This window comes from Podarcis cretensis, assembly GCF_951804945.1.
Source record: "Podarcis cretensis genome assembly, chromosome: 13".
NCBI lineage: Eukaryota > Metazoa > Chordata > Lepidosauria > Squamata > Lacertidae > Podarcis > Podarcis cretensis.
The window spans coordinates 45,133,245-45,147,147 of NC_137182.1; the positions used below are offsets into that span (position 1 = coordinate 45,133,245).

The window sequence follows — 13,903 nt, forward strand, 5'->3', positions numbered from 1 at the left end:
CAGGCTAATAATATGGATATACAAATACTTATTTGTCAGAATTTGCACCTCTCCAAATTTTGTGACACAGATAGCAAAAAGCCAACCGAAACATGTTTTAAAATACATATTTTATTATAAAATGTGTTCAACAGTGTGTACATTGAGATAAAATATGTATTTAAATATGTATTTTTTGATATAATCATATTTAAGTGTGTATTCAAATACAGATTTCTATACAGACTGGTTGCTTTTTTTAATGCCGATTGATGCAGATGCAGCATAGAAAGGATTTATGAATTAGCACATGTAAAACTGAAAACAGACTCGAAATTAATGGTTCCATCCATCCCTATTTCAAAGGGACGGAGGGCTGCTTGTGAGTGTCCCTGCTTTCATTCTAGAAATCCACTCTCTGGTGATCTGCAATCTATAACCTCCCCAGATGCCAGCAATTCCCGAAAGCCTTGTGATATCCTCAGCTAGGCTTTCCTCTAAATGTGCAAAGCAGAAGTGGCTCACCAGGTGGAACTATGCATAATTCTGGACAGGTGCATCACTGTTGCTTATGAGGAAGGAAAACGGGGAGGAAGTGAGACAGTCGGGGCCGGGTAAACTCCCTCCTAGTCCCCTGATTTCGCCTTATATACAACAAATACAGTCACATAGGACCTCCCTCTCTGTGGTACAATGGGAAAACTGGTTTTCCTAATGGTCTTGAGTATTTGCTGGGGCTGCTATACACCCAATATTTCCCAGACATAGCTGGGATTTGTCTTTCAAAAATGGGTGAAATTTTCACAAAGCAGCTGAAATGTATGGGGAAACAACTTTTCTGTCCAAATTTTCACTTTTGGAAATATGGCAAGTTTGAAATAATGTGAAGTCTCCATCGGATGTACTGCACTGATTCTTTTGTACCTCTGTTATGCCTATTGAATTGATGATTTAAGAAAAGCTTTTATTGAAGTAAATCAAACAAACCTAATTTTTATTCAGCGTAGACTCACTGGAATTAATGAATACGACTAATTTAGGTCCATTAATTTTAATGGGTCTGCTCTTAGTAAAGCTTAGTTAATACTACCCACAAATACATCTTTTCACCTTTCACTGCTAAGGTAAGCTTGACCCTCCATATACCCACTGAAATCATAAATTCTAAAGCACCCTGAGGATGAGATAGAAAAACTGAAGCATATTTTGTGAGGTAAGAACAACTTTTAAAAGATTGGAGGCCAGGTTTCAGCATGCGCAAAGAGAGAGGAAGTGCCAATACAGCAATTCGGGTTTGTGACCAATTTGAGTCATATTCAGAGTAGACTCATTGAAATAAATGAGCATGGCTAATTAAGGCACCTTCGTTTCATTCGGTCTACTCTAACTTAGAGTATAGCTACAACCCCTAGATGCTTAGGTGGGCTAATGTGGTATGTGAGACACTCCATACGTTCAATGCCCTCTCTTTGGCTACCTGTAGACCTTGCTTTTTAACCAAACAGTGTCCATTTATGGTGCCTAAATGTTTGTACTGAATAATCAAAAAGCCCTATGTAGTTTCTGTAATGCATTTTCAGTTAGGGCGTCACATTTTTGAGTTGCTGGGCACGCAATATTTTGAGGAAGCTGGTTGCTAGGCCTGAGAGCGAGCTCTTTGAGGGGAATCTCAATACGACAGCTGTGTGCCTCCAAATGAAATCTTCATGCCACACAGCAGATTACAGATGTGTGGGACCTGCGTATCTCAGATAAAGGGTAACTGGGGGGGGGGGAGGGAGGGATGGAAAGAGAGGCCATTTCTAGCACGCAATATGAAACCATGATGGGTCAGACAATCCATTTGTGCATGCACAGAATCCACGCCACTCCACAAAACAGTAGGCTTTCAAGGTGACTTGAGAGGTTTAAAAGTATCTTCATGTTCTCGAGATGATCCATTCTCCACTGGGTTAGTAGACATGGTCATAGACTCGGGACTCACATTATTTAAGGTGGCCAACTTGGCGTCTGCCTGGTACTGATGGTCCCGGCTGGTACCACGCCTGTAGCTGGACACTTCTGAGGCAGTTCCTTCAAAGAGTTTGGCCATGAATCCGAAGCCGGCTGACCGAATGAAAGAGCTGCCGCTGAAGGCGTAAAGGATGGGGTTGACGCTACTGCTGAAGAAGGCAAGAGCCACCAAGGTCGGCCTAGCCATTGTAGCGGCTTTTTTGACATTTTCAGAGCCACTCCAAACAGCAGCCACATCCAGAAGGTTCACCATGTGATAAGGGAGCCAGAAAATAGCAAAGGCCAGCACAATAAGTCCAATGAGGTGGTTTGTACGGCGTTTCCGACGGAAACGGGTCTCCTTCAGCCGTAGGCCGATGGTTCCGTAGCTGTAGAGCACAGCAACAAAAGGCACCACAAATCCAGTGATGGTTTCGAAGAGATTGTGGAAGATCAAATGATTGGTTGTGGGATGAAGGATTAAACAAATATACCTATTTCTCCAAAAAATCACCTTTCTGTAGAAAAGTACAGGGATGGCCAAGAAAACAGCAGCCACCCAAATTGCCAAAACCAGAAGCCATGTGGTACGTTTGGTGCGTATCTTCTGTGAGATGAAGGGCTTGGAGATAGCTAAGCAGCGGTCCAAGCTCATGAGGGCGATGAGAAACACGCTGCCGTACATGCTGACCCCACAGATGTAATGGCAGGCTTTGCAGACCGCCTCGCCAAGTTCCCAGTTCCCAGCACTTAGAAACCGCAGGAATACGGGCGCCGTGAGCAGCACTGCCAAGTCAGCTATGGCCAGGTGAAGGATGAGGAGGCACGTGACCGTACGCTTGCGGACAACACAGCCTGCGCTCCAAACCACAAAAGCATTGCCAGGGAAGCCCAGAATGAAGGCGAGAGAGAGCACAGTTAGGCCAACTGCCGCGCCTGGCAAGGGCGATAGCGCTGATGTTGCATTCTGGGTGATGTTGGAAGCGCTCATGGTCCTCTTGGGTGGCAGACAGCAGTGGAGGAACTGTGTAGGGAAGAAGAAGGGAGAGAAACATCAGCAGAATTTTATGACTGCGGGCACACATTTTATTCTCAAGTCGAACTTGGACCAAAGCTTGATTAGCATTTTTCTAATGCACTCTAGGGACGCAGGTGGCACTGTGGGTTAAAGCCTCAGTGCCTAGGGCTTGCCGATCGAAAGGTCGGCGGTTCAAATCCCTGCGGCGGGGTGCGCTCCCGCTGCTCGGTCCCAGCGCCTGCCAACCTAGCAGTTCGAAAGCACCTCCGGGTGCAAGTAGATAAATAGGGACCGCTTACCAGCGGGAAGGTAAACGGCGTTTCCGTGTGCGGCTCTGGCTCTGGCTCTGGCCAGAGCAGCGATGTCACGCTGGCCACGTGACCCGGAAGTGTCTCCGGACAGCGCTGGCCCCTGGCCTCTTAAGTGAGATGGGCGCACAACCCCAGAGTCTGTCAAGACTGGCCCGTACGGGCAGGGGTACCTTTACCTTTAATGCATTCTATCCCATCAAGCAGCTTTGAGACTATTTTTCCTTTCGTGCAAAGCGGCTGCTAAGTGTAATCATGCACATGCTAGTGTTACCAGACAAACGTCTGTTTTCCTCAGTTCCCAAAGCTGGTTAAGGAGGCACAATGAGTGGAAAGGTTCGAGTCTTTCTTGCTGTAGCGATAGTGGCTCAGTTTGGTTTGCTCTCCAAAAAGACTGAGCAAAACAACACTCGAGGCAGAAAACATTTCTACAGGGTTGCAGAGCATGACCGCACCCATGCCTGATTCCTCCCCCCCCCCCATGCCTCCCAAGCTTGCTCTTGACGCCAGGTGCTAATTGCTGATAAGCTAAAAGGCTTGCCTGAAGCCCTATCTGATTTGGTTGTGGCTCTCTACTTGCAGAGCATTGCTTTTAATATGAACTTTCAGCTTGCTGATGGGCCGAACTGGTGGTGTTTGGGCTGGAACCTGAGAAGTTAGCCCGCTCGATAGAGCCAGACCACTGGGTTCACCCAACCTGGTAGTGTGCACACTGACCAGGAGCTCTCCATACTTCAGAGCTAGGATGTTTAAACAGGAGCTTCCTTGAGGCTTTTTAGCCCTGTTTAGGGAATCTTTTAATGTTTAATAGACTATTGTATTTTAATATTCTGTTGGACGCCACCCAGAGTGGCTGGGGAAACCCAGCCAGATGGGCGGGGTATAAATAATAAATTATTATTATTATTATTATTATTATTATTATTATTATTATTATTATTATTATTATATTCTTCCAGCATGGGACCAGTCAGGGGGGCATTCTGCTAGCTCTCTTGCAGATGCTGCTGTTGCTTGCTGCCTCCCCTTAAGCTGTTTCACTCTTTGATACTGACTTCTCCATCACAAGTTCATACAGAGTTCCCAGGGAAGGGAGAGTTGTCTCCTTATTCTCTGGGTGTTAGCAGGCTAATCAGAGTAGCCAAGGGGGCTGCTTCACCTGCTGCCAGCCAGCCAAGCCCAGGAGGCCAGGGACTTGTGGGATGGAGGCTTGATGTTGTCCAGTGGGGTGTTGCTAGAGTGTCGGATTAGGACCTGGGAGACGAGGTGTTCAAATCCCTGCTGAGCAGGGACAGCCGAAGATATTTTGGCACCTAAGGCGGACCACAAAATGCAAATTCCCTCCCTGCCAGGGATGAAGGTGTGAGTGAAGTTGTACAATAGGATCAAGCGGGGAACAAAAATCTATATTGGGATCTGCTGCCGCCTGAGGCAGTTGCTTCACCTTGCCTCATGGGTGGGCCGGAGCTGTTCCTCAGGCATGAAGCTCACTGGGTGTGACTTAAGGTTGGTCACCACCCCTCAGCCTAACCTAATTCACAGGGTCATTGTATTAAATGGTGGGAACCATGGATATTACCTTGAGCTCCTTGAAGAAAAGATGGGATAGAAACGTAATGCATAGAAATAAATAAGTAATAGAATTGCCCGTTGATCTGCTCTTTCTGTTATACTTGGAGCACAAAACTCTTAAGCCATTGAGCTTCGCTTCAAGGGGGCAGGCTTCAAATCTAGCAGAGCGAAATATTTCGTGATTGCTGCCCCCATCCTGCAGCAATGGGCTTTCATAGAGGATGTGCCACCTGAATCGACAGTGACATCCGATGCTCCCTTCGACTAAAAGAACAAAGACTTCTAGTTTCTTTAAAGCCCATGAAGCAACTTCCTTGCAGTTCTTACATAAATGGTGAGGCAACTGTTTTGCGATGGGAGAAAGGGGGAAGTTTGTGTGTATGCACAGGAGTGCATAGGGGTGTGTTTGTGCATGCCCCTCTACCAAGACTCTTCATGGAGAGGAGCTCCATTGTTTCCCATTTCCCTTTCTGTATTTGCCCTGCAACAATGGAGCAAAAACGTTGCATCAGTGGTGCCTTTTCCTCTTGGAAGATAAAAGCAGCTGGGGGGGGGGATCTTGTTGGGTATAGATAACCCATAGATAAAAGATTAAGTTCAAACAACCATTCTGGTCAGTGCTAGAACCTCAGTAGGTGTGTCTCTCTGTGTGTGTACAGACAGATAAATACAATAGACATAGATATAGATTGTATATCTATGTATCACATTTGTATCACATTTGATTTGCACCATAATGTGTGTTTTTTTGCTCATAGTACTGATGTTCCAACAAATATGTTGGGTTTACCTTGATAAGGTAAAGGTAAAGGACTCCTGGACAGTTAAGTTCAGTCAAAGGCGACTATGGGGTTGCGGCGCTCATCTCGCTTTTAGGCTAAGGGAGCTGGAGTTTGTCCACAGACAGCTTTCTGGGTCATGTGGCCAGCATGACTAAGCCGCTTCTGGCACAACGGGACACCATGACAGAAACCAGAGTGCACAGAAACACCATTTACCTTCCTGCCTCAGCGGTACCTATTTATCTACTACCACTGGTGCACTTTCGAACTGCTAGGTTGGCAGTAGCTGGAACAGAGCAACAGGAGCTCACCACGTTTGCAGGGATTCGAACCGCCGAGCTTCTGATCGGCAAGCCCATGAAGCTCAGTGGTTTAAACCACAGTGCCATCTGCATCCCTGGATAAGGGCTCCATGAGACATAGCATGAGACAAACACATTCAGACAAATACAAGGCATTATCAGAGCCCAAGGCTCAATGAGGGTTTGAAGCAAGATTGGTGTGGTGTGTGTCTGGGAAGGATGTGTGGCCTAGAGGGGTGTATTTGGGCCCAATGCCTGAGGCTGCCCACCCAGGAGAAGCGTAGCGTACACCAAACACCTGTAGCAGAACTCAAAAACTGGTTGAATGCTGTTTCTAGGGTCTATCTGTCCCAATGCTCTATGAGTCAAGACTACTCTCTAGCTGTCTGCTGGCAGGAAAATTGTAGTATTCATGGCATGTAAATTCCCTGGGGTTACGGTATGCCATGTCATGTGGTTCTTGCCACATCCGTTCTTCTTTCTCCAGAATGTGTGGGCTTTGTGGTTTCTCCATGCAAGAACCAAAAATTCAGGGCATTCTCCCTCACCCCCAAACGATACCTGTCAAAGCTGAAATTGAATCAGGTTATTGTCACCTAGAACCTGCTTTTAGAAAGGCTAAGCCTTGTCGGCCCTGTGACAAGAGTGCGCTAAGCATACACAGATGGCCTTTGCCATCTCCTATTTAACACATGGGAGTACTTCTGATGTTTATTCCTTTGCGTGAAAATGCACATGAAAATGTTGGACTTTAAGTGAGGTGAGGTCAGACTAGCAATAATATTGATGGTCAGTTCCATGTAACAACAACAACAACAACAACAACAACAACAACAACAACAATAATAATTACTACTACTACTACTACTACTACAGGCAAAGGGCCTTCTTGGTAGTAGTGCCTGCCCTGTGGAACACCCTTCCATCAGATGTCCAGAGAATGAACAACTATCTGACGTTTAGAATACATTTGAAGGCAACCCTGTTTAGGGAAGCTTTTAATGTTTGCTGTTTTATTGTGTTCTGTTGGGAGCCGCCTATAGTGGCTGGGGAAACCCAGCCAGATGGGTGGGGTATAAATAATAATATTAAATTATTATATTATTAAAAAGAATAGAAAAGAAAAGTAGCCTCTGAATTAAAAGCAGCCTCTTCAATTAAAAGTGGAGGGTTGAGAGTTAGTAGACTTCCTTTTTACCCTGGCTTTTGACAGCTGAGATGTGTATATTTCAGGACCCACCCTATTTTTGTCACTATAAGTTGTTTTAATTGTTGTTAGCCCTCTCTGGGACCTTAGGGTGGAGGGGAAATATAATAAAAACACAAACACAAACAAACAAATACAGTCTAGGGATGGGAGCATGCGATTTCACCCATTTAGGAGTACAGGGATGTGACTTTAGTAGCATGCCAAATCCTCTCCAAGGACTGGCCTGAGAGGAAGACAACAAGAAAAATGGGTGAAGACAGAGAGCTGCTGTGTCTAGTTCTGGCGAATTAAGGAAGAGGTAGACAAATTGGAATAGCTTCAAAGGAGGGCAATGAAGATAGTCAGTGGTATGGAAACAAAGTTCTCTGAGTTAAGGGTGACAGAACTGAGCTTATTTAGCCTGGAGGAGGGAAGACTAAGCGGGGACAGGACGGTTCTCCAGATCCCTGAGGGTCTAGGGATGAAAGGGAAATTCAGTTTGGTTCACATTTAAATCTGAATTCATCAAATTGGCACTTTCTGAAATAATACGCAAAACACAGCCAACCTTCAGAATTCTCACTTATACAAAATGCACCATGCAGTTCTCCAACCAAAGAACATTCACAACAATGCATACAGTACGTTGGGGGGGGGGGGAAGTATGGAGAAGAATGAATATATTAATGAAAACAAGATACAAAAGTGCATCAGGAGAATTTGCTTGCAAACATGAGCACATTAGTCAAAACTGCATACAAACATGTTTATTAGATAGAAATTCACACTAAAATGCTGGAGAATTTTCATGAGGATTTAGTAAAAGGAAATAGTTAGCAAATTTGAGGGGGGGGGGTTGGGGGGACCCCTAGAATCTGACAGATCTTTCCACCTGTGCGAAGGAGAGGTTGTTCTCTGCTAATGCAAGAGGCTGGAGCTGGATTGTCATGTGCTTAAAATTTCAGGAGGATAGATATCAGTTGAACATTAGGAGAAACCTCTTAATGGCTTAGAGGGGTGATGAGTGAATATGTAAATTTTTGTTTCTCCCAGTTTCTCTTTTTTTCAGTCTTAAGGTCACTTCTCCACATTTCCTTATCAGTTTATCCTCCTGCAAAATTTTCAGCATTCCTGTCTGAATTTTTCAATCTTGCTTAATATTCACATTTTTGCAAAGCAAATTCCCCCAATATGTGTTGGGTTCATGAATATGGGCATATTTTATCCTAGCACATACACCAACGCACACATTATGTGGCTGGATAATGACCTTGCTAAATCTGAAGAGGTGTGAATTTTGGAGGATGACTGTGTTTCAGTCTGCATATTGTTTCGGAAAATGCAAATTATGTAAGTTTGGTTTTAAATCGAAACAAATGAATTTCTCCACCATCCCATCTCATAGGCATGTGTCAGTGGTCAAATCCACACCATCCATGTAATCCATGTAAATTCCCACTGCAGCGATTTCTGCCTGGATTAAGTTATGCCCTGTTAAGGATGCCTCCTGCTTTTCACTCTGATTGTTGTCCCATTACAGGGACACCAAAGGAAACACTGCCTTATACTAAATCAGACAATCTAGCTCAGTCAGCTCTCCACTGACTTGCAGCCTCTTTCCAGGGTTTTGGGGGACAGGGGAGTCTCTCCTATCCCTAGCTAGAAATTCCAATGGATTGAACATGGGACTTTGTGCATGCAAAGCAGCTCCTCTGCCATTGACCTACAGTCCTTCTCCAAAGAACCCGCCAGCCCCTCTTACCCTTTCAGACTTTGAAATCTCTCTGTCTGCCACCGACTTCTCCAGCCGTCTGTGCCCCGAGGCTCGTCTCGTTTCTATATTTGCATATCACCACTTGCGGAGGTGGTGAATGTGGGTCTGTTTGTTTGTTGCCTCGCTTTCTTTCTTAATGACTTCCACGGACCCCCCAAGAGGAAGTGAACTGACAAGTTTCACAAGAGTTGAGTAAGTGATGGGAGGAAACGGTTCTGGCGATGGGGTTAGCCACCGGGCCGGAAAGGTGAAGAAGTGAGAGGGATGGAGGTAGAGCCACCTGTTTCATTCCTCCTGCAAAAGAACGGGCTCACAATCTTGGATCCAGCTTTGTGACTAGAGAATCAAGCAGCCTCAGTCCTATAGTGTGTGTCCACCAACTTCAACTGGGGCTATTTCTGGGAAAGAGTAGCCTGGCCACAATGATCCACATTCTGGTAGCCTCCAGGTTAGATGACTGCAGTGTGATCTGCATGAGGCTGCCCTTGATGATGATGATGATGATGATGATATTATTATTATTATTATTATTATTATTATTATTATTATTATTATTATATTTATTATATTTATTATTTATACCCCACCCATCTGGCTGGGTTCCCACTGCCACTATAGGCGGCTCCCAACAGAACACGATAAAACAGCAAACATTAAAAACTTCCCTAAGCAGGGCTGCCTTCAGATGTCTTCTAAAAGTCAGATAGTTGTTTATTTCCTTGACATCTGATGGGAGGGCATTCCAAAAGGAGAGTAACACTACTGAGAAGGTCCTCTGCCTGGCTCCCTGTAACCTCACTTCTAGCAGGGAGGAAACCTCCAGAAGGCCCTCAGCGCTGGATCTCATATTATTTGTCTCACTATCTGCTGTGGAAAAAATACATCACCTACATAATTACTTGTGTCAGTTACTTTGTCATTACATTATTCTGCCCAATTCATTACAACGCAAACACAATGCAAATTTTGGAAGTAATCAATTATGTATCATTTGCAGACTGAAATCAACAGCAGCAAGTGCTGATTGTATTCAGTAGGTTGGTTTCTGTTCTGGATTTGGGATGAATAAGAAAACCTTGGCAGTTTCTGCTCATGTTTCTGTTTTCATCAGATTTCTCTGGCATTGCTATGCCTAGGGCAGCAAAGAATAGTTTTGGGTCAGCCCTGCAAATCTGGATAGCACCAATGAATTGTAGAACAGAATACAGTGCTCCAAATAAAATAGCGCTTTCCAACGTCACTTACACTAGAACGTGCTAAAAATTTGCGACAAAACAGACACAGCATTAGGCATTGAGGAGAAGTTATTGGTTGACAATGTTGCTTATCAGTTGCTAACATACCTGAGTCAGATAAGATAAAATGTTTCCAGAGCGGTCTGATTAAAAACGGCACAGTTAGCGAGCCGTTGTGCAAAACATGCTAGGCAAGGGCAGGAAATAAACAGCAGTCAATATAAGGCATGCTAAATTGCAGAAGTGTCAAAACAATAGGTTTCTTAAGCACAGCAGCTGGTGCAAAGAGTCTGGGAGTTTCCAAATCTAACACATGCTTGAGGGTAGGGCCTTTTAAAGCAACCAGGCCTCTTAGCAGGGGCTCCAGTTACCTAGACTGATCCTCCCCATCTTGCCAGGTGGGGTTGATGGGAGTTGCAGTTCAAAGCATCTTGAGGGCACTAGGTTGGCAAAGGAGGTACCAGTAATATCCCTATTTCTAATGACGATAGCAGAGCACATTTGCTTCGGCTTCTCACCGTGATATTAGCAATTGAAGAACGGGGGCTATTAGGTGCAAAGTCTCTCTGCCTGTGTTTTGTGAACGCTGTATGGAAAAGCACACGAAACTGACCTTTGAAGAATTTGTAAGTAAACCAGTTTTTAACTTCCCAAACGTGTGGTCTTTTTCTCTGCTAGGGGAAGAGGGGAGTTTTGGCAGGAACTTAGATGGGCATATTTTAAAGATCTAACGGCCTATATTTCCACACTATGCTGTGCTGCATGTTTTGTGATTTAAAATCTCTGCTGGGGTTCTCCCACCTGGATTTTGGCATAGTTTTTCCTTGCCACCAACACCTTTAAGTATGTATTATATTCCAGATTACTATGAAGTGCAAACTAGATGTGATGTCTTGTTTTTTACTGATTTGGTTTTGAAAAATAGCTACTTGGGGTCTAAAATTGATCAACATGGGGTGCGTGGCTTTTCCCTTACCATCCCAATTAGATGCACCACAACCCAGCTGTTTTTCTCCTTCCAGAGGAAAAAGCACCCCTTATCCAATACTTTTGCCTCCATTGTGAAGGACAAATTAAAAAGAAAGAAAGAAAGAAAGAAAGAAAGAAAGAAAGAAAGAAAGAAAGAAAGAAAGAAAGAAAGAAAGAGTAATGCACTTCTCTCCAAGCAGAAACTTGTAATATGAAGTCCCTTGGTAGAGCCAGATGTTGGCAGCAGTGGGGGCACACTGAAAACCTTTGTATGGGGGGGGATTCTAAATGTTCCAGTTAAAGGCACAGCTACAAAGCTAAGCAGAAGAGCCTGGCATCTCTTGGATCTGGCAGGGTGGAAGGCACAGAGGCCCCCAATAGGTGGGGCCAGAGTCCATGACAGGCAGGGCCAAGTAATTCCAGTTCTGCCCACATCCTCCTCTCTATGGGCTTCTATCATGACAACAGTGGGATTAAGGAAGAGGACGTTGACAACCAGTCCCTGGACTGGGTGTAAGTAAGAAAGCAGGCAGGTGAGGGCCGGCTGAGGGCAGTTTGATGTTGGTGGTGCAGCCAACATATAGCTAAAATAATATGAAGTCTGTGCCTCACACCAACTTCTCTTTCTCATTCCACTGCAGTCCCTACAGGTTCTAGCAGTGTTATGGGACATGGGTACACCTGTGTGTGTGTGATTTTGTCAGTCTCTTTCCATGCCCTGGATGTGGAAACGGTTCCCTTTGCAAATTCCTGCCTGTGAGGCAATACATGTATATATTTAGGCCACCCAGATTGTTTCAACGGTGTGAATCTAATTCCTCTTTTTGTCACACAAGCCTTTAGGCAATAAAGATTAGGAAACATTGTCCCTAGAATGACCCAACCTTGAAATCCCTTTGCTGCTTGCAGCAACGCAACCCGTTGTCCCTCCAGACGCTTCTACTACAGCTCCCCCTGGTGTTGTGTAGGGTCTCTGCCAACAAATACCTGACTCACGGCTGACTCATTTCCTGTTCCCTTGACAAGAACTCTTGGCAAAAAATTGAATTTTGTTGTGATCCAAGCAGGTTTATTATTGCCTGTGGAGAATTCTCCTGCTTTCAAGTGACACCAGAATCTGAGAGCCAGACTACAGAAGGCCTTTGAAATCAATGACGGGATCTGCTGACATTTTCATCTTTAGCTTAAAGATGCTGGTGTAATTAGGCAATTTTAGACTCTGGATCAGGGCTAGAGTCAGCACCTGGTACCTTAGGGCAGCTGCTGGGGGTCCATTTTTGGGGAAGCTTCAACCCTAACACTTAAGATGGACCTCGACTGAAACTTTTTGTGGTGCTCTGATCAGTGCTGGATGGAGGACTCTAGATGCCATTATAATCCCCCATAGTTTCTCGTGTGGAATCTGAGGACAGTGGAAATCTGCCCACAGTGGCATTATATCAGAGGTTTTGTGATAATTCATGGTGGGCACTAGACCACGGTCTTGGTGATGCTCAGAGCACTAGGACACACTAACAGAAGAGAAGGCCCACAAGAGTGCCCTGAAGAATGTAAGAAGAGCTCATTTAGTCTATTGTCTATTTTATTGCACTTATATCTCACCTTATCTTAAAGGAGCTCAACGTGGTACACATGTTTCTCCCTTTCCACATTTAATCCCCAAGACAACACTTTGTTTTTTTTTTTTTTTAAAATAATTTTTATTGCATTTTTCACAAAAAGGAACAAAAAAGCAAATTTTCACAAACATTACAAAAAGAAAAATTTTCACAAACATTACAGAAGAAAAGAAAACATAGACAAAAAAAGAAGAGAAAAAAGGAGATTTTAACATAAAAAAAACAAAAAAAAAATCCCTCACTTTCCAATTATAACCTTCAAAACCTTATTTTCCTTACTTCCACCCGCCTCCCGATCTTGTATTCTATGTAATAATTAGTTCAGCAAGCTCAATCTTTGTTCATTTTGATTCTTGATCCCTCCCTTTGTACTCTTATTTAACTCAGTCACTAGAACCCCTTCTTTCTTTTTCAATGTCCTCAACATTCAAAGATTTTACAGTGTTTTTGTAGATAAACTTTAAACTTCTTCCAGTCCTCTTCCACCTGCTCTTCTCCTTGATCTCGAATTCTGCCAGTCATTTCAGCCAGTTCCATATAGTCTATTACTTGCATCTGCCATTCTTCCAGAGTGGGTAGATCTTGTGTCTTCCAATACTTTGCGATGAGTATTCTTGCTGCTGCTGTAGCGTACATAAAGAAAGTTCTATCCTTCTTTGGCACCAATTGGCCGACCATGCCCAGAAGAAAGGCCTCTGGTTTCTTCAAGAAGGTATACTTAAATACCTTTTTCAGTTCAACAAGACAACACTTTGGGGTAGGTTAAGCTGTGAGGCAGTCACTGGCCCAAGGTCACCCAGTGAGCTCTGTGGCTGAGTGGGGCTTTGAATCCATCTTCCAGGTCCAAGTACTCTAACCATTACACCACACTGACTCTGTTATTTTTTAAAGCAAGCAAGCAAACAAACAAACAAACACAAATTTGATTTGAGTTTACAAAGAGAAATACAAAGATACAAATATTCTTTTTTTTTGGGGGGGGGTAAAAACTAAAACATGAATCCAGAGGCATAAACGAGAAAGAGAAGAGAGAGGAGTGAAAGGAGAGAGAAAAAGAGATAAAGAAAAAGGAATTAAAAGAGAGAAAGAGAAAGAAAGAGAGAAAGTGTGTGTGGGGGGGGGGGAGTTAAGAAGCTTAAATAATTTTTGATTCTAAGTTTTGAT

The 13,903-nt window shown here is 44.0% G+C and overlaps 1 protein-coding gene across 2 annotated transcripts; it reads right to left on the minus strand.

Annotated features, from left to right (window-relative positions):
- Window positions 1-93: 93 nt before the first annotated feature.
- LTB4R (leukotriene B4 receptor) lies at window positions 94-9,407 on the minus strand. Of its 2 annotated transcripts, none has more exons than XM_079951606.1 (3): window positions 8,905-9,407; window positions 505-2,995; window positions 94-464 (listed from the first exon to the last, which is right to left on the minus strand). In XM_079951606.1, exon 2 carries the CDS (start codon window positions 2,960-2,962, stop codon window positions 1,868-1,870), a length of 1,095 nt encoding a protein of 364 aa, XP_079807732.1. In that variant the 5' UTR covers window positions 2,963-2,995; window positions 8,905-9,407; the 3' UTR covers window positions 94-464; window positions 505-1,867. The 2 variants fall into 2 exon arrangements, with proteins under 2 accessions (XP_079807732.1, XP_079807733.1); XM_079951607.1 differs by lacking the exon at window positions 8,905-9,407 and adding an exon at window positions 3,572-4,159.
- Window positions 9,408-13,903: the final 4,496 nt, after the last annotated feature.

Bases quoted from the DNA above. Each gene is read 5' to 3' on its own strand.
- LTB4R (XM_079951606.1), bottom strand. From the start codon at position 2,962: ATGAGCGCTTCCAACATCACCCAGAATGCAACATCAGCGCTATCGCCC.